This window comes from Cherax quadricarinatus, chromosome 10 (genome assembly GCF_038502225.1).
Source record: "Cherax quadricarinatus isolate ZL_2023a chromosome 10, ASM3850222v1, whole genome shotgun sequence".
Taxonomy (NCBI): domain Eukaryota; kingdom Metazoa; phylum Arthropoda; class Malacostraca; order Decapoda; family Parastacidae; genus Cherax; species Cherax quadricarinatus.
This window is the reverse complement of record NC_091301.1, coordinates 36,557,463-36,578,735: the sequence shown is the minus strand read 5'-3', so window position 1 is coordinate 36,578,735 and position 21,273 is coordinate 36,557,463. Positions and strand designations below refer to the sequence as shown.

Sequence of the window (21,273 nt, the reverse complement as noted above, 5' to 3'; positions counted from 1 at the left end):
TAGTTACAATCTGCTTCTATCCTCCCACTCTCTCTCTAGTTACAATCTGCTTCTATCCTGCCACTCTCTCTCTAGTTACAATCTGCTTCTATCCTGCCACTCTCTCTCTAGTTACAATCTGCTTCTATCCTGCCACTCTCTCTCTAGTTACAATCTGCTTCTATCCTGCCACTCCCTCTCTAGTTACAATCTGCTTCTATCCTCCCACTCTCTCTCTAGTTACAATCTGCTTCTATCCTCCCACTCTGTCTCTAGTTATAATCTGCTTCTACCCTCCCACTCTCTAGTTACAATCTGCTTCTATCTTCCCACTCTCTCTCTAGTTATAATCTGCTTCTACCCTCCCACTCTCTCTCTAGTTACAATCTGCTTCTATCTTCCCACTCTCTCTCTAGTTACAATCTGCTTATATCCTGCCACTCTCTCTCTCTAGTTACAATCTGCTTCTATCTTCCCACTCTCTCTCTAGTTACAATCTGCTTCTATCCTGCCACTTTCTCTCTAGTTACAATCTGCTTCTATCCTGCCACTCTCTCTCTAGTTACAATCTGCTTCTATCCTCCCACTCTCTCTCTAGTTACAATCTGCTTCTATCCTGCCACTCTCTCTCTAGTTACAATCTGCTTCTATCCTGCCACTCTCTCTCTAGTTACAATCTGCTTCTATCCTGCCACTCTCTCTCTAGTTACAATCTGCTTCTATCCTGCCACTCCCTCTCTAGTTACAATCTGCTTCTATCCTCCCACTCTCTCTCTAGTTACAATCTGCTTCTATCCTCCCACTCTCTCTCTAGTTACAATCTGCTTCTATCCTGCCACTCTCTCTCTAGTTACAATCTGCTTCTATCCTGCCACTCTCTCTCTAGTTACAATCTGCTTCTATCCTGCCACTCTCTCTACAGTCACAATCTGCTTCTATCCTGCCACTCTCTCTCTAGTTACAATCTGCTTCTATCCTGCCACTCTCTCTCTAGTTACAATCTGCTTCTATCCTGCCACTCGCTCTCTAGTTACAATCTGCTTCTATCCTGCCACTGTCTCTCTAGTTACAATCTGCTTCTATCCTCCCACTCTCTCTCTAGTTACAATCTGCTTCTAACTTCCCACTCTCTCTCTAGTTACAATCTGCTTCTGTCCTCCCACTCTCTCACTAGTTACAATCTGCTTCTACCCTCCCACTCTCTCTCTAGTTACAATCTGCTTCTACCCTCCCACTCTCTCTCTAGTTACAATCTGCTTCTACCCTCCCACTCTCTCTCTAGTTACAATCTGTTTCTATCCTCCCACTCTCTCTCTAGTTACAATCTGCTTCTACCCTCCCACTCTCTCTCTCTCTAGTTACAATCTGCTTCTATCCTCCCACTCTCTCTCTAATTACAATCTGCTTCTATCTTCCCACTCTCTCTCTAGTTACAATCTGCTTCTACCCTCCCACTCTCTCTCTAGTTACAATCTGCTTCTATCTTCCCACTCTCTATCTAGTTATAATCTGCTTCTACCCTCCCACTCTCTCTCTAGTTACAATCTGCTTCTATCTTCCCACTCTCTCTCTAGTTACAATCTGCTTATATCCGGCCACTCTCTCTCTCTAGTTACAATCTGCTTCTATCTTCCCACTCTCTCTCTAGTTACAATCTGCTTCTATCCTGCCACTCTCTCTCTAGTTACAATCTGTTTCTATCCTGCCACTCTCTCTCTAGTTACAATCTGTTTCTATCCTGCCACTCTCTCTAGTTACAATCTGTTTCTATCCTGCCACTCTCACTCTCTAGTTACAATCTGCTTCTAACTTCCCACTCTCTCTCTAGTTACAATCTGCTTCTATCCTGCCACTCTCTCTCTAGTTACAATCTGTTTCTATCCTGCCACTCTCTCTCTAGTTACAATCTGTTTCTATCCTGCCACTCTCTCTCTCTAGTTACAATCTGCTTCTAACTTCCCACTCTCTCTAGTTACAATCTGCTTCTATCCTGCCACTCTCTCTCTAGTTACAATCTGTTTCTATCCTGCCACTCTCTCTCTAGTTAGAATCTGCTTCTATCCTCCCACTCTCTCTCTAGTTACAATCTGCTTCTATCCTGCCACTCTCTCTCTAGTTACAATCTGTTTCTATCCTGCCACTCTCTCTCTAGTTACAATCTGCTTCTAACTTTCCACTCTCTCTCTAGTTACAATCTGCTTCTATCCTGCCACTCTCTCTATAGTTACAATCTGCTTCTATCCTGCCACTCTCTCTCTAGTTACAATCTGCTTCTATCCTGCCACTCTCTCTCTAGTTACAATTTGCTTCTATCCTGCCACTCTCTCTATAGTTACAATCTGCTTCTATCCTGCCACTCTCTCTATAGTTACAATCTGCTTCTATCCTGCCACTCTCTCTCTAGTTACAATCTGCTTCTATCCTACCACTCTCTCTCTAGTTACAATCTGCTTCTATCCTCCCACTCTCTCTCTCTATTTACAATCTGCTTCTAACTTCCCACTCTCTCTCTAGTTACAATCTGCTTCTAACTTCCCACTCTCTCTCTAGTTACAATCTGCTTCTACCCTCCCGCTCTCTCTCTAGTTACAATCTGCTTCTACCCTCCCACTCTCTCTCTAGTTACAATCTGCTTCTATCTTCCCACTCTCTCTCTAGTTACAATCTGCTTCTATCCTCCCACTCTCTCTCTAGTTACAATCTGCTTCTACCCTCCCACTCCCTCTCTAGTTACAATCTGCTTCTATCCTCCCACTCTCTCTCTAGTTACAATCTGCTTCTGTCTTCCCACTCTCTCTCTAGTTACAATCTGCTTCTATCTTCCCACTCTCCCTCTAGTTACAATCTGCTTCTACCCTCCCACTCTCTCTCTAGTTACAATCTGCTTCTATCCTCCCACTCTCTCTCTAGTTATAATCTGCTTCTACCCTCCCACTCTCTAGTTACAATCTGCTTCTATCTTCCCACTCTCTCTCTAGTTATAATCTGCTTCTACCCTCCCACTCTCTCTCTAGTTACAATCTGCTTCTATCTTCCCACTCTCTCTCTAGTTACAATCTGCTTATATCCTGCCACTCTCTCTCTCTAGTTACAATCTGCTTCTATCTTCCCACTCTCTCTCTAGTTACAATCTGCTTCTATCCTGCCACTTTCTCTCTAGTTACAATCTGCTTCTATCCTGCCACTCTCTCTCTAGTTACAATCTGCTTCTATCCTCCCACTCTCTCTCTAGTTACAATCTGCTTCTATCCTGCCACTCTCTCTCTAGTTACAATCTGCTTCTATCCTGCCACTCTCTCTCTAGTTACAATCTGCTTCTATCCTGCCACTCTCTCTCTAGTTACAATCTGCTTCTATCCTGCCACTCCCTCTCTAGTTGCAATCTGCTTCTATCCTCCCACTCTCTCTCTAGTTACAATCTGCTTCTATCCTGCCACTCTCTCTCTAGTTACAATCTGCTTCTATCCTGCCACTCTCTCTCTAGTTACAATCTGCTTCTATCCTGCCACTCTCTCTCTAGTTACAATCTGCTTCTATCCTGCCACTCTCTCTACAGTCACAATCTGCTTCTATCCTGCCACTCTCTCTCTAGTTACAATCTGCTTCTATCCTGCCACTCTCTCTCTAGTTACAATCTGCTTCTATCCTCCCACTCTCTCTCTAGTTACAATCTGCTTCTATCCTGCCACTGTCTCTCTAGTTACAATCTGCTTCTATCCTCCCACTCTCTCTCTAGTTACAATCTGCTTCTAACTTCCCACTCTCTCTCTAGTTACAATCTGCTTCTGTCCTCCCACTCTCTCACTAGTTACAATCTGCTTCTACCCTCCCACTCTCTGTCTAGTTACAATCTGCTTCTACCCTCCCACTCTCTCTCTAATTACAATCTGCTTCTACCCTCCCACTCTCTCTCTAGTTACAATCTGTTTCTATCCTCCCACTCTCTCTCTAGTTACAATCTGCTTCTACCCTCCCACTCTCTCTCTCTAGTTACAATCTGCTTCTATCCTCCCACTCTCTCTCTAATTACAATCTGCTTCTATCTTCCCACTCTCTCTCTAGTTACAATCTGCTTCTTCCCTCCCACTCTCTCTCTAGTTACAATCTGCTTCTATCTTCCCACTCTCTATCTAGTTATAATCTGCTTCTACCCTCCCACTCTCTCTCTAGTTACAATCTGCTTCTATCTTCCCACTCTCTCTCTAGTTACAATCTGCTTATATCCGGCCACTCTCTCTCTCTCTAGTTACAATCTGCCTCTATCTTCCCACTCTCTCTCTAGTTACAATCTGCTTCTATCCTGCCACTCTCTCTCTAGTTACAATCTGTTTCTATCCTGCCACTCTCTCTCTAGTTACAATCTGTTTCTATCCTGCCACTCTCTCTAGGTACAATCTCTTTCTATCCTGCCACTCTCACTCTCTAGTTACAATCTGCTTCTAACTTCCCACTCTCTCTCTAGTTACAATCTGCTTCTATCCTGCCACTCTCTCTCTAGTTACAATCTGTTTCTATCCTGCCACTCTCTCTCTAGTTACAATCTGTTTCTATCCTGCCACTCTCTCTCTCTAGTTACAATCTGCTTCTAACTTCCCACTCTCTCTAGTTACAATCTGCTTCTATCCTGCCACTCTCTCTCTAGTTACAATCTGTTTCTATCCTGCCACTCTCTCTCTAGTTACAATCTGCTTCTATCCTCCCACTCTCTCTCTAGTTACAATCTGCTTCTATCCTGCCACTCTCTCTCTAGTTACAATCTGTTTCTATCCTGCCACTCTCTCTCTAGTTACAATCTGCTTCTAACTTTCCACTCTCTCTCCAGTTACAATCTGCTTCTATCCTACCACTCTCTCTATAGTTACAATCTGCTTCTATCCTGCCACTCTCTCTCTAGTTACAATCTGCTTCTATCCTGCCACTCTCTCTCTAGTTACAATTTGCTTCTATCCTGCCACTCTCTCTATAGTTACAATCTGCTTCTATCCTGCCACTCTCTCTATAGTTACAATCTGCTTCTATCCTGCCACTCTCTCTCTAGTTACAATCTGCTTCTATCCTACCACTCTCTCTCTAGTTACAATCTGCTTCTATCCTCCCACTCTCTCTCTCTATTTACAATCTGCTTTTAACTTCCCACTCTCTCTCTAGTTACAATCTGCTTCTAACTTCCCACTCTCTCTCTAGTTACAATCTGCTTCTACCCTCCCACTCTCTCTCTAGTTACAATCTGCTTCTACCCTCCCACTCTCTCTCTAGTTACAATCTGCTTCTATCTTCCCACTCTCTCTCTAGTTACAGTCTGCTTCTATCCTCCCACTCTCTCTCTAGTTACAATCTGCTTCTACCCTCCCACTCTCTCTCTAGTTACAATCTGCTTCTATCTTCCCACTCTCTCTCTAGTTACAATCTGCTTATATCCTGCCACTCTCTCTCTCTAGTTACAATCTGCTTCTATCTTCCCACTCTCTCTCTAGTTACAATCTGCTTCTATCCTCCCACTCTCTCTCTAGTTACAATCTGCTTCTATCCTCCCACTCTCTCTCTAGTTACAATCTGCTTCTGTCTTCCCACTCTCTCTCTTGTTACAATCTGCTTCTATCTTCCCACTCTCCCTCTAGTTATAATCTGCTTCTACCCTCCCACTCTCTCTCTAGTTACAATCTGCTTCTATCCTCCCACTCTCTCTCTAGTTATAATCTGCTTCTACCCTCCCACTCTCTAGTTACAATCTGCTTCTATCTTCCCACTCTCTCTCTAGTTATAATCTGCTTCTACCCTCCCACTCTCTCTCTAGTTACAATCTGCTTCTATCTTCCCACTCTCTCTCTCTAGTTACAATCTGCTTCTATCTTCCCACTCTCTCTCTAGTTACAATCTGCTTCTATCCTGCCACTCTCTCTCTAGTTACAATCTGTTTCTATCCTGCCACTCTCTCTCTAGTTACAATCTGTTTCTATCCTGCCACTCTCTCTCTACTTACAATCTGTTTCTATCCTGCCACTCTCTCTCTCTAGTTACAATCTGCTTCTAACTTCCCACTCTCTCTCTAGTTACAATCTGCTTCTATCCTGCCACTCTCTCTCTAGTTACAATCTGTTTCTATCCTGCCACTCTCTCTCTAGTTACAATCTGCTTCTATCCTCCCATTCTCTCTCTAGTTACAATCTGCTTCTATCCTGCCACTCTCTCTCTAGTTACAATCTGTTTCTATCCTGCCACTCTCTCTCTCTAGTTACAATCTGCTTCTAACTTCCCACTCTCTCTCTAGTTACAATCTGCTTCTATCCTGCCACTCTCTCTATAGTTACAATCTGCTTCTATCCTGCCACTCTCTCTCTAGTTGCAATCTGCTTCTATCCTGCCACTCTCTCTCTAGTTACAATCTGCTTCTATCCTGCCACTCTCTATATAGTTACTATCTGCTTCTATCCTGCCACTCTCTCTATAGTTACAATCTGCTTCTATCCTGCCACTCTCTCTCTAGTTACAATCTGCTTCTATCCTGCCACTCTCTCTATAGTTACAATCTGCTTCTATCCTGCCACTCTCTCTCTAGTTACAATCTGCTTCTATCCTGCCACTCTCTCTCTAGTTACAATCTGCTTCTATCCTGCCACTCTCTCTATAGTTACAATCTGCTTCTATCCTGCCACTCTCTCTCTAGTTACAATCTGCTTCTATCCTGCCACTCTCTCTCTAGTTACAATCTGCTTCTATCCTGCCACTCTCTCTATAGTTACTATCTGCTTCTATCCTGCCACTCTCTCTATAGTTACAATCTGCTTCTATCCTGCCACTCTCTCTCTAGTTACAATCTGCTTCTATCCTGCCACTCTCTCTCTAGTTACAATCTGCTTCTGTTCCCTCTGAAGTTAGTTATCATGGCAGTTATCACCTCAGTTATCATGGCAGTTATCACCTCAGTTATCATGGCAGTTAACATTGCAGTTATCATGGCAGTTATAAAGCAAATTATCATGGCAGTTAGCGGACAGTTATCATAGCAATTATCATACCTTCCCCCTCCCCAGTAACCCCCCTTTCCCAGCCACCCTCCCCTCCCTCCCAGTCACCCTCCCCCTCCCTCCCCAGTTACCCTCCCCCTCCCTCCCCATTTATCATCCCTCTCCCTCCCCAGTTACCCTATCCTCCCTCCCCAGTTACCCTTCACCTCCCTCCCCAGTTACCCTCCCATCCCTCCTCAGTTACCATCCCCCACCCTCCCCAGTTACCCTCCCCTCTCTCCCTAGTTACTCTCCCCCTCCCTGCGCAGTTACCCTCCCGTCCCTTCCCAGTTACCCTCCCGATCCTCCCCTCCCTCTCCAATTACCCTCCCCCACCCTCCCCAGTTACCCTCCCCCTCCGGTCCCAGTTACTCTTCCCTCCCTCCCCAGTTACCCTCCCCCTCCCTCCGCAGTTACCCTCCCCCTCCCTCCCCGGTTACTCTCCCTCTCCCTCCCCAGTTACCCTCCCCTCCCTCCCAGTTACCCTCCCGTCCCTCCCTACTTACCCTCCGTTCCTCCCCAGTTACCATCCCCCTCCCTCCCCAGTTACCCTCCCCCTCCCTCCCCAGTTACCCAACCCCTCCCTCCCCAGTTACCCTCCCCCTACCTCCTCAGTTACCCTCCCCTCGCTCCCCAGTTACCCTCCCTCTCTCTCCCCAGTTACCCTGCCCCTGTCTCCCCAGTTACCCTCCCCTCCCTCCCCAGTTACCCTCCCTCTGTCTCCCCAGTTACCCTCCCCTCCCTCCCCAGTTATCCTCCCTCCCTCCCCAGTTACCCTCCCCCTGTCTCCCTAGCTACCGTCCCCTCCCTCCCCAGTTACCCTCCCCTCCCTCCCCAGTTACCCTCCCCTCCCTCCTTAGTTACTCTCCCCCTGTCTCCCCAGTTACCCTCCCCTCCCTCCCCAGTTATCCTCCCCCTGTCTCCCCAGTTTCCCTCCCCTCTCTCCCCAGTTACCCTCCCCTCCCTCCCCAGTTACCCTCCCCTCCCTCCCCAGTTACCCTCCCCCTCTCTCCCCAGTTACCTTGTCATGTTATTTTAATTCTCGATCCATGGAAAGCAGTTGAAGGCAGCTGCAGTTCCTTGGATCAAGATGCTGGTGAGCAGGAAGCCGGGTGTTAAGTAGATATTGTTCTGTTTTCCAGTATGAGCTGGTGTGTGAGAGAGCCTGGCTGAGAGCCACCGTCCAGAGTGTGTACATGGTGGGCATGTTGCTGGGATCTTACCTCTTCGGTGACCTCTCAGACAGGTGAGTGATGTCTCAGACAGGTGGGTGATCTCTCAGACAGGTGGGTGACCTCTCAAACAGGTGAGTAACCTCTCAGATAAGTGGGTGACCTCTCAGATAGATGGGTGATCTCTCAGACAGGTGGGTGATCTCTCAGACAGGTGGGTGATCTCTCAGACAGGTGGGTAACCTTTCAGACAGGTGGGTGACCTCTCAGACAGGTGGGTGACCTCTCAAACAGGTGAGTAACCTCTCAGATAAGTGGGTGACCTCTCAGATAGATGGGTGACCTCTCAGATAGGTGGGTGACCTCTCAGACAGGTGGGTAACCTTTCAAAAAGGTGAGTAACCTCTCAGATAGGTGGGTGGCCTCTCAGAGAGGCGAGCGACCTCTCAGAGAGGTGGGTGACCTCTAAGGCAGAGGGTGATCTATCAGACAGATGTGTGACCTTGCAGACAGGTGGACGACCTCTCCAACAGGTGGGTAACCTCCCAAACAGGTGGGTGACCTCTCAAACAAGTGAGTGCTCTCAGACAGGTGGATGACCTCTTATATAGGTGGGTGACCTTTCAAGCAGGTGGGTGACCTCACAGGCAGGTGAGTAACCTGTCAGACAGGTGGGTGACCTCTCCGACAGGTGGATGACCTCTCCAGAACGTGAGTGATCCCTTAGGAATATAAACGACTTCTCATGAAGGCAATTGTGACCTCAGGAAGGCGAGTGACCTCTTAGGAAAGCGATGTGACCTCTCGGGAAGGTGATGTGACCTCTCAGGAAGGCGATATGATCTAGGAAACTGGTGTAGCCTCTCAAGAAAATGGTGTGACCTCTCAGGTAGATGGTGTGACCTCTCAGGTAGATGGGCATCTCTCATGAAAGAGATCTCTAAAACAGGTGAGGTAACCTCATGGGAAGATGGAGCGACCTGTCAGGAAGGTGGTATGACCTCTCAAGAAGTGGTGTGACCTCTCAAGAAGGTGAAAGAACCTCTTAGGAAGGTTGTTTGACCTCTCAAAAGATTATGTGAGGTCTCAAAAACGTGTTGCGACCTCTCAGAAAGGTGTGACCTCTCAAGGTGGTATGACCTATTGGAAGATGGTGTGACCTCTCATGAAGGTGGTGTGACCTCTCAAGAAGGTGATGTGACCTCTCAGGAAGGTGAGTGACCTTTCAGGAAGACGAGTGACCTTTCAGGAAGACGAGTGACCTTTCAGGAAGGTGAGTGACCTTACAGGAAGGTGAGAGACCTTTCACAAAGACGAGTGACCTTTCAGGAAGGTGAGTGACCTTTCAGGAATGTGAGTGACCTTTCAGGAAGGTGAGCGACCGTTCAGGAAGGTGAATAACCATTCAGAAAGGTTAGTGACCATTCATGAAGGTGAGTGACCTTCCAGGAAGGCGAGTGACATCTAAGGAAGGTGTTTCACGTTTCAGGAAGGTGAGTGACCTCTCAGGAAGGTGAGTGACCCGTCAGGAAGGTGAGTGACCTCTCGGGAAGGTGAGTGACCTCTCGGGAAGGTGAGTGACCTCTCGGGAAGGTGAGTGACCTCTCGGGAAGGTGAGTGACCTCTCGGGAAGGTGAGTGACCTCTCGGGAAGGTGAGTGGTTTGTCAGGAAGGTGAGTGACCTCTCAGGAAGGTGAGTGGCCTGTCAGGAAGATGAGTGACCTCTCAGGAAGGTGAGTGACCTCTCAGGAAGGTGTGCACTCAAAGGAGGGCTGATCTCTCTGGAAGGTGATACTGAAATCTCAAGTGAAGGTGGGTGGCCTCTCAGAAGGGTAATGTGACCTGTCAGGAGAGTAATGTGATCTCTCAGGAGAGTAATGTGACCTCTCAGGAGAGTTATGTGACCTCTCAGGAGAGTTATGTGACCTCTCAGGAGAGTTATGTGACCTCTCAGGAGAGTTATGTGACCTCTCAGGAGAGTTATGTGACCTGTCAGGAGAGTAATGTGATCTCTCAGGAGAGTAATGTGACCTCTCAGGAGAGTTATGTGACCTCTCAGGAGAGTTATGTGACCTCTCAGGAGAGTTATGTGACCTCTCAGGAGAGTTATGTGACCTCTCAGGAGAGTTATGTGACCTGTCAGGAGAGTAATGTGATCTCTCAGGAGAGTAATGTGACCTCTCAGGAGAGTTATGTGACATCTCAGGAGAGTTATGTGACCTCTCAGGAGAGTAATGTGACCTCTCAGGAGAGTTATGTGACATCTCAGGAGAGTTATGTGACCTCTCAGGAGAGTTATGTGACCTCTCAGGAGAGTTATGTGACCTCTCAGGAGAGTTATGTGACCTCTCAGGAGAGTTATGTGACCTCTCAGGAGAGTTATGTGACCTCTCAGGAGAGTTATGTGACCTCTCAGGAGAGTTATGTGACCTCTCAGGAGAGTTATGTGACCTCTCAGGAGAGTTATGTGACCTCTCAGGAGAGTTATGTGACCTCTCAGGAGAGTTATGTGACCTCTCAGGAGAGTTATGTGACCTCTCAGGAGAGTTATGTGACCTCTCAGGAGAGTAGTGTGACCTCTGAGGAGAGTTATGTGACCTCTGAGGAGAGTGGTAGGTAATCCTGGTAAAAATTTATTTTACATGATTCTAAGTTGTCCTGATTGATATTGTTAACATGTCAGTCTGATCTGCCAGACTTCAGTAGTGTCAGTCTGATCTGCCAGACTTCAGTAGTGTCAGTCTGATCTGCCAGACTTCAGTAGTGTCAGTCTGATCTGCCAGACTTCAGTAGTGTCAGTCTGATCTGCCAGACTTCAGTAGTGTCAGTCTGATCTGCCAGACTTCAGTAGTGTCAGTCTGATCTACCAGACTTCAGTAGTGTCAGTCTGATCTGCCAGACTTCAGTAGTGTCAGTCTGATCTGCCAGACTTCAGTAGTGTCAGTCTGATCTGCCAGACTTCAGTAGTGTCAGTCTGATCTGCCAGACTTCAGTAGTGTCAGTCTGATCTGCCAGACTTCAGTAGTGTCAGTCTGATCTGCCAGACTTCAGTAGTGTCAGTCTGATCTGGCAGACTTCAGTAGTGTCTGACTGATTTGGCAGACTTCAGTAGTGTCTGACTGAGTTGGCAGACTTCAGTAGTGTCAGTCTGATCTGGCAGACTTCAGAAGTGTCTGACTGAGTTGGCAGACTTCAGTAGTATCAGTCTGATCTGGCAGACTTCAGTAGTGTCAGTTTGATCTGGCAGACTTCAGTAGTGTCAGTCTGATCTGGAATACTGCAGTAGTGTCTGACTGAGTTGGCAGACTTCAGTAGTGTCAGTCTCGTTTGGCAGACTTCAGTAGTGTCAGACTGAATTGGCAGACTTCAGTAGTGTCAGTCTGAGTTGGCAGACTTCAGTAGTGTCAGTCTGATCTGGCAGACTTCAGTAGTGTCAGTCTGAGTTGGCAGACTTCAGTAGTGTCAATCTGATCTGGCAGACTTCAGTATTGTCTGACTGAGTTGGCAGACTTCAGTAGTGTCAGTCTGTTCTGGCAGACTTCAGTAGTGTGTGACTGAGTTGGCAGACTTCAGTAGTATTAGTCTGATCTGGCAGACTTCAGTACGGTCAGTCTGATCTGTCAGACTTCAGTAGTGTCTGAGTTGGCAGACTTCAGTAGTGTCAGTCTGTTCTGGCAGACTTCAGTAGTGTGTGACTGAGTTGGCAGACTTCAGTAGTGTCAGTCTGTTCTGGCAGACTTCAGTAGTGTGTGACTGAGTTGGCAGACTTCAGTAGTATTAGTCTGATCTGCCAGACTTCAGTAGTGTCAGTCTGATCTGGCAGACTTCAGTAGTGTCAGACTGAATTGGCAGACTTTAATAGTGTTTGGCTGATTTGGCAGACTTCAATAGTGTCAAACTGAGTTGGCCGACTTCAGTAGTGTCAGACTGAGCTGGCAGACTTCAGTAGTGTCAGACTGAGTTGGCAGACTTCAGTAGTGTCAGACTAAGTTGGCAGACTTCAGTTGTGTCAGACTGAGCTGGCAGACTTCAGTTGTGTCAGACTGAGCTGGCAGACTTCAGTAGTGTCAGACTGAGTTGGCAGACTTCAGTAGTGTCAGACTAAGTTGGCAAATTTCAGTTGTGTCAGACTGAGCTGGCAGACTTCAGTAGTGTCAGTTGTTGGTAATAGTGTCAGTATTACGGTGAAGGCTAATATGAAATAATTTATTGATATCACTCATTATGTATAATAAAACTGCCAATGGCCATAAGTACTATGTTAATCACCCAAATTATTATGTATATTATTAATTGTTGTTAGTTGTATTGTTGTAATAACAATAATGTGTGTGTGACAGGTTGGGACGGAAGCCAGTGTTCATGAGTGCTCTGGTGTTGATGGTTCTGGTGGGTCTGGGTCAAGCTCTCATACCTGAGTACTTCGCCTTCACTACTCTCAGATTCATCCTGGGAGCCTCTCTTCAGGGCATCTTCCTGGTGGCTTATGTCATGGGTGAGTGTGTGTGTGTGTGTGTGTGTGTGTGTGTGTGTGTGTGTGTGTGTGTGTGTGCGTGTGTGTGTGTGTGTGTGCGTGATGAGTGCCTTGCTTTTAAGAAGCCTTAAATTTTAAATAAATTTTAAAAGCAACTAGCTGACTATTAAAAAATCATTTATGTATGTATATACCCACTAAACGCAAAGATTATGAACAGACATGTGTACAGAAATAACTTGCGATATGACTTCTCCCCCCCCCCAAACAACTGTCATGCCTCAACACACAGAAAACCCCAAAAACGGTTCAAAGTTCTGAATTTCCACTTATATTGTGTACTGAGCCCCAAAAAAGCAACATCGCACACCCCACAAGTTACAGTATGTAAAGTAAAAGGACACAAGTGCAACTAATGTGACATTTTATTGTGGCAACGTTTCGCTCTCCAGGAACTTTATCAAGCCGTTACAAAAAATACATGGACACAGAGGATATATATAGGCTCAGAGTGAAGTGTAATACTAGTAGTAGTAATACTGGTAGTAGTAATACTGGTAGTAGTAGTAATATAAGTTGTAGTAGTAATAATAACACAGTATTCAATTCAATTCAATTCAATTCAAAGTTTATTCTCTATAAGGATTACAAAGTTGAATTTACAGAATTTGGTTATTGTGTGGTTTACATGTAGTTAAATAATGATTACAGAGTGTACCACTAGAACACCTAGCATGGCTAGGCATTTCGGGCAGACTTAGTTTAATTCTTTATTTTAAAATATTACAAATTATGAGGTAAGTTGGTATTATGGCTAAGTGACTAAATACTAGTTTGCGAGTTTAGCAATGTGAATGCTTTTGTTTTGGCACAGTACATAGTTTCAGTATTGGAGTATCATAGGATTCATTATTTTAAGATTAAGATTAATATTTCTGTTTATGGTCAAATGGGTGAGTGAGTGTAAGTGTGAACCACCAGGTGCTATTCGTGGAGTTAGTTGATGGGGTGTATCAGGGAGATAAGATGTTTTCTAATGGTAGTTTTGAAGGTGATGAATGTGTCTGCAGTTCTAGAGTTCTCAGGTAGGGTGTTCCAGATTTTAGGGCCTTTGACATACATTGAATTTTTGTAAAGGTTTAGTCAGACTTGGGGAATGTCGTAGAGATGTTTGTGTCTGGTGTTATGCCTGTGGGTTCTGTCACAACTATCAAAAAAGCGGTTTAGGTCAAGGTTGATATTGGAGTTTAAGGTCCTGTAGATGTAGATTACACAGTAGTAAGTGTGGATGTACTGAACAGGGAGTAAGTTTAGATCTACGAAGAGTGGGGGGGTGTGTTGCCAGGGATGAGATTTAGTGATTATTCTTACTGCGGCTTTTCGTTGGGTTATTATTGGCTTTAGGTGTGTTGCTGCAGTTGATCCCCAAGCACAAATAGCATAGGTGAGGCATGGATAAATAAGTGAGTGGTATAGTGTGAGAAGGGCATTTTGCGGCACGTAGTATCGTATCTTGGAGAGGATCCCAACTGTTTTGGATACTTTTTTGGTTATGTGTTGGATATGGGTGCTGAAATTCAGGTTGTTGTCAAGGTATAGGCCTAGGAATTTGCCCTCATTATGTCTGGTAATTAGAGTGTTGTCGATCTTCATGTTAATTTGTGCATTTCCTGCTCTGCTACCAAACATAATATAGTAGGATTTGTCAGTGTTAAGCGTAAGTTTATTGGCTGTCATCCAAGTCGATATTTTGATCAGCTCCTCGTTAACAATGGTGTTGAGGGTGGCAAGATTAGGGTGAGAGATGACATATGTCGTGTCGTCAGCAAAGAGAATGGGTTTCAGGTGTTGGGATACGTTTGGAAGATCATTGATGTATATGAGGAAGAGCAGGGGACCAAGGACACTTCCCTGCAGAACTCCAGTATCAAGTGGCCGTGTTGTTGATGCTGTGTCTTTAATGGTAACATACTGATACCTATTAGTAAGGTAAGATTTGAAACAAGCAAGTGCATGGCCTCTTATACCGTAATGGTCAAGTTTGTGGAGTAGGATGTCGTGGTCTACTGTGTCAAAAGCTTTTCTTAGGTCAATAAAAATTCCTAGTGGATATTCCTTATTTTCCAATGCTGTGTAAAGCAGATCTAGCATTTTTATGATTGCATCATTAGTGCTTTTATTTTTCCTAAATCCAAATTGGCAGGGGTTGAGCATGTTTTGTGCTGTTATAAATGAATATAGTCTCCTGTGCACGAGTTTCTCAAAGATTTTGGATAGCAATGGTAAGTTTGATATTGGCCTATAGTTGTTTAAGTCTGTAGGGTCACCACCTTTATGTATTGGTGTAACCCTTGCCATCTTGAGTAATTTCGGGAAGGTGCTAGTTTCTAGTGACTTGTTAAAAAGTAATAAAATAGCATGCGAAAGGATATGGGCCGCTCGCTTGTACAGTAATGGTGGGACATTAGACAGATTCCCTGAGTTGTTTTTAAGTGACTTTATAATCTCGGTGACTTCCGAGGGCTCAGTTGGTGCAAGATAGAAGGAATTTGGGAAATTCCCATCTAGGTAGTCCCTGGCATGGGCATTAGTATGTGGGATTTTATTGGCGAGATTAGATCCTATGGTTGAGAAGAAGTCGTTTATCTTGTTAGCTGTGTCAGTGGGATGTAGTGGTGTTTCATTAGGTTTAGTTAGGATAATATTCTTGTTTTTTTCAGTTTGTGGGTCCCTAGAATCTGAGAGAGTGTTTTCCAGGTCTTTTTTATATCTCCTCTAGTGTCTGTGAATCTACTGGAGTAGTATAGTTGTTTGGCTTTCTTTTTTATGGTAGAACAATCAACTTGCACAAGAGTAAGAGGATATAAAGGCTATTACGTGGGTAGCATATGTGCCTAATTTATCAACTACCATTCATCTACAAATATTTCTATTGGAGGTTGTATTAGAGAATGCCTGTTTCAGTGTTCATCTTCTGTAATGTGCTTGTGTACTATTAGCAGGAGAGACTATGTGATGGCAGGGTTTACTGTTTTCATGAGGATTCTTGCTAAGACTTCGAAGATGGTGAGGCTGCCGATATATACTCTGTGTCCACATATTGTTTGTAACTGCCTGACAAAACTCCTGGAGAGCGAAACGTTGCCACAATAAAATGTCACATTAGTTGCACTTGTGTCCTTCTACTTTACACATTGTCGGTAATTCTACCAGCATTTATACACAAGTTACAATATACATAAACAGACTTGATAAACAATCTTGCCGTAAGAATACATGCGAAAAAATCAGCCAATATATAAGTGATGACTGAGAAGTGATAAAGCAACCCAAATATATAAAATCTTCAATAATTAACAACCTGGTCTTAAAGATTAAGTAACCGTGTGTGACTTTAGCTCCATCATGGTGGAGGAGGCACGAGAGGGAATTGGCAATAATGTAGTATGTTGGAGAGTCGTAGAGCGAGGTGAAGATGGCAGGTCTCATGGGTTACCATCTGGAAAAGTCCCGGGCGGGACAATACCGGTGTTTATGTAATCATGTGGGTGTGTTGCTGGAGGCAGACCCAACCGTTAGTGTTTTCAATCCAAAACGTTTCGCCTACACAGTAGCCTTCTTCTGTGTAATACAGAAGCAGCAGCAGAAGCAGTCAATGTAACACTGATGTAATCATGCTATGTACTGAACTGAAGCAGCTACTGTCTAGGTGTAACATATCTTATAAATTTGTCGGTAGTGTTTACCATTATTATATTCACAATTTCAACGAAAAAAGAAGCATTACAGGACATTTGTTTTTAAATAAATACCAGTTATTATCTAAGTTATATATTGCAGGTATTGCCGCAAGTTATATATTGCAGGTATTGCCGCAAGTTATATATTGCAGGTATTGCCGCAAGTTATATATTGCAGGTATTGCCGCAAGTTATATATTGCAGGTATTGCCGCAAGTTATATATTGCAGGTATTGCCGCAAGTTATATATTGCAGGTATTGCCGCAAGTTATATATTGCAGGTATTGCCGCAAGTTATATATTGCAGGTATTGCCGCAAGTTATATATTGCAGGTATTGCCGCAAGTTATATATTGCAGACACTGCTGCAAGTTATATATTGCAGGTATTGCCGCAAGTTATATATTGCAGGTATTGCCGCAAGTTATATATTGCAGGTATTGCCGCAAGTTATATATTGCAGACACTGCTGCAAGTTATATATTGCAGGTATTGCCGCAAGTTATATATTGCAGGTATTGCCGCAAGTTATATATTGCAGACACTGCCGCAAGTTATATATTGCAGACACTGCCGCAAGTTATATATTGCAGGCACTGCTTCAAGTTATATATTGCAGACACTGATGCAAGTTAAATATTGCAGATATTGCCGCAAGTTATATATTGCAGATATTGCCGCAAGTTATATATTGCAGACACTGCTGCAAGTTATATATTGCAGGTATTGCCGCAAGTTATATATTGCAGACACTGCTGCAAGTTATATATTGCAGGTACTGCCGCAAGTTATATATTGCAGGTATTGCCGCAAGTTATATATTGCAGACACTGCCGCAAGTTATATATTGCAGACACTGCCGCAAGTTATATATTGCAGACACTGCTGCAAGTTATATATTGCAGGTACTGCCGCAAGTTATATATTGCAGGTACTGCCGCAAGTTATATATTGCAGGTACTGCCGCAAGTTATATATTGCAGGTACTGCCGCAAGTTATATATTGCAGGTACTGCCGCAAGTTATATATTGCAGGTACTGCCGCAAGTTATATATTGCAGACACTGCCGCAAGTTATATATTGCAGGTACTGCCGCAAGTTATATATTGCAGGTACTGCCGCAAGTTATATATTGCAGGTACTGCCGCAAGTTATATATTGCAGACACTGCTGCAAGTTATATATTGCAGGTATTGCCGCAAGTTATATATTGCAGGTATTGCCGCAAGTTATATATTGCAGACACTGCCGCAAGTTATATATTGCAGGTATTGCCGCAAGTTATATATTGCAGACACTGCTGCAAGTTATATATTGCAGGTATTGCCGCAAGTTATATATTGAAGGTATTGCCGCAAGTTATATATTGCAAGTACTGCCGCAAGTTATATATTGCAGGTATTGCCGCAAGTTATATATTGCAGGTATTGCCGCAAGTTATATATTGCAGGTATTGCCGCAAGTTATATATTGCAGGTATTGCCGCAAGTTATATATTGAAGGTATTGCCGCAAGTTATATATTGCAAGTACTGCCGCAAGTTATATATTGCAGGTATTGCCGCAAGTTATATATTGCAAGTACTGCCGCAAATTATATATTGCAGACACTGCCGCAAGTTATATATTGCAGGTATTGCCGCAAGTTATATATTGCAGGTATTGAAGCAAGTTATATATTGCAGGTATTGCCGCAATTATATATTGCAGGCATTGCCGCAAGTTATATATTACAAGTACTGCCGCAAGTTATATATTGCAGGTATTGCCGCAAGTTATATATTGCAAGTACTGCCGCAAATTATATATTGCAGGTATTGCCGCAAGTTATATATTGCAAGTACTGCCGCAAGTTATATATTGCAAGTACTGCCGCAAGTTATATATTGCAAGTACTGCCGCAAGTTATATATTGCAGACATTGCCGCAAATTATATATTGCAGGTATTGCCGCAAGTTATATATTGCAAGTACTGCCGCAAGTTATATATTGCAAGTACTGCCGCAAGTTATATATTGCAGACATTGCCGCAAGTTATATATTGCAGGTATTGAAGCAAGTTATATATTACAAGTACTGCCGCAAGTTGTATATTGCAGGTATTGCCGCAAGTTATATATTGCAAGTAGTGCCGCAAGTTATATATTGCAAGTACTGCCGCAAGTTATATATTGCAAGTACTGCCGCAAGCTATATATTGCAGGTACTACCGCAAGTTATATATTACAGACACTACCGCAAGTTATATATTGTAGACACTGCCGCAAGTTAAATATTACAGACACTACCGCAAATTATATATTGCAGACACTGCCGCAAGTTATATATTGTAGACACTGACGCAAGTTAAATATTGCAGACACTGCCGCAAGTAATATATAGCAAGTACTGCCGCAAGTTATCTATTGCAGGTATTGCCGCAAGTTATATATTGCAAGTACTGCCGCAAGCTATATATTACAGGTAATGCCGCAAGTTATATATTACAGACACTACAGCAAGTTATATATAGCAAGTACTGCCGCAAGTTATATATTGCAGACACTGCCGCAAGTAATATATATAGCAAGTACTGCCGCAAGTTATATATTGCAGGTATTGCCGCAAGTTATATATTGCAGGCACTGCTGCAGGTTATGTATTGCAGGTATTGCCGCAAGTTATATATTGCAGACACTGCCGCAAGTTATATATTGCAGACACTGCTGCAAGTTATATATTGCAGACACTGCCGCAAGTTATATATAGCAAGTACTGACGCAAGTTATATATTGCAGGTATTGCCGCAAGTTATATATTGCAGACACTGCCGCAAGTTATATATTGCAGACACTGCTGCAAGTTATATATTGCAGACACTGCCGCAAGTTATATATTGCAGACACTGCCGCAAGCTACATATTGCAGACACTGCCGCAACTTATACATTGCAGATAGTGCCGCAAGTTACATATTGCAGACACTGCCGCAAGTTATATATTGCAGACACTACCGCAACTTATATATTGCAGACACTGCCACAAGTTATATATTTCAGACACTGCCGCAAGTTATATATTGCAGACACTGCCGCAAGTTATATATTGCAGACATTGCCACAAGTTATATATTCCAGGCACTGCCGCAAGTTATATATTGCAGACACTGCCGCAAGTTATATATTGCAGACACCGCCGCAAGTTATATATTGCAGACACTGCCGCAAGTTATATATTGCAGACACTGCCGCAAGTTATATATTGCAGACACTGCTGCAAGTTATATATTGCAGGTACTGCCGCAAATTATATATTGCAGACAATGCCGCAAGTTATATATTGCAGACATTGCCGCAATTTATATATTGCAGACACTGCCGCAGGTTATATATTGCAGACACTGCGGCAAGTTATATATTGCAGATACTGCGCAAGTTATATATTGCAGACACTGCCGCAAGTTATATATTGCAGGTACTGCCGCAAGTTATATATTGCAGGCACTGTCGCAAGTCATATATTGTAGACACTGCCGCAAGTTATATATTCCAGGCGCTGCAGCAAGTTATATATTGCAGACACTGCCGCAATTTACATATTGCAGACACTGCCGCAAGTTATATATTGCAGACACTGCCGCAATTTACATATTGCAGACACTGCCGCAAGTTATATATTGCAGACACTGCCGCAAGTTATATATTGCAGACACTGCCGCAAGTTATATATTGCAGACACTGCCGCAAGTTATATATTGTAGACACTGCCGCAAGTTATATATTGCAGGTATTGCCGCAATTTATGTATTGCAGTCACTGCCGCAAGTTATATGTTGTAGACACTGCCGCAAGTTATATATTGCAGATACTGCCTCAAGTTATATATTGCAGACACTGCCGCAAGTTATATATTCCAGGCACTGCCGCAAGTTATATATTGCAGACACTGCCGCAAGTTACATATTGCAGACACTGCCGCAAGTTATATATTGCAGACACTGCCGCAAGTCATATATTGCAGACACTGCCGCAAGTTATATATTGCAGACACTGCTGGAAGTTGTATATTGCAGGTACTGCCGCAAATTATATATTGCAGACAATGCCGCAAGTTATATATTGCAGACACTGCCTCAAGTTATATATTGCAGACACAGCCGCAAGTTATATACTGCAGACACTGCCGCAAGTTATATATTGCAGATACTGCGCAAGTTATATATTGCAGACACTGCCGCAAGTTATATATTGCAGACACTGCCGCAAGCTATATATTGCAGGTATTGCCGCAAGTTAAGTATTGCAGGCACTGCCGCAAGTTATATATTGTAGACACTGCCGCAAGTTACATATTGCAGATACTGCCGCAAGTTATATATTGCAGACACTGCAGCAATTTATATACTGCAGACACTGCCGTAAGATATATATTGCAGGTACTGCCGCAAGCTATATATTGCAGACACTGACGCAAGTTACATATTGCAGACACTGCCGCAAGTTATATATTGCAGACACTGCCGCAAGTTATATACTGCAGGCGCTGACGCAACTTATATATTACAGACACTGCCGGAAGTTATATATTGCAAACACTGCCGCAAGTTATATATTGCAGACAATGCCGCAAGTTACATATTGCAGACACTGAGGCAAGTTATATATTGCAGACACTGTAGCAAGTTATATTTTGCAAACACTGCCGCAAGTTATATTTTGCAAACACTGCCGGAAGTTATATGTTGCAGACACTGCCGCAAGTTATATTTTGTAGACACTGCCGCAAGTTATATATTGCAGACACTGACGAAAGTTATATATTGCAGACAATGCCGCAAGTTATACATTGCAGACACTGCCGCAAGTTATATATTGCAGACACTGCCACAAGTTATATATTGCAGACACTGCCGCAAGTTATATAT

General features: G+C 43.8%; 1 protein-coding gene across 1 annotated transcript in view; it reads left to right on the top strand.

Moving 5' to 3' along the window:
- The window catches only part of LOC128687815 (organic cation transporter protein-like), a 218,358-nt gene that overhangs the window by 11,262 nt on the left and 185,823 nt on the right, over window positions 1-21,273 (top strand). Inside the window, exons 2-3 of the mRNA XM_070083827.1 lie at window positions 8,126-8,229; window positions 12,496-12,650. Of these exons, the coding sequence (XP_069939928.1) occupies window positions 8,126-8,229; window positions 12,496-12,650 (259 nt within the window). The remainder of the gene's footprint in view (window positions 1-8,125; window positions 8,230-12,495; window positions 12,651-21,273) is intronic.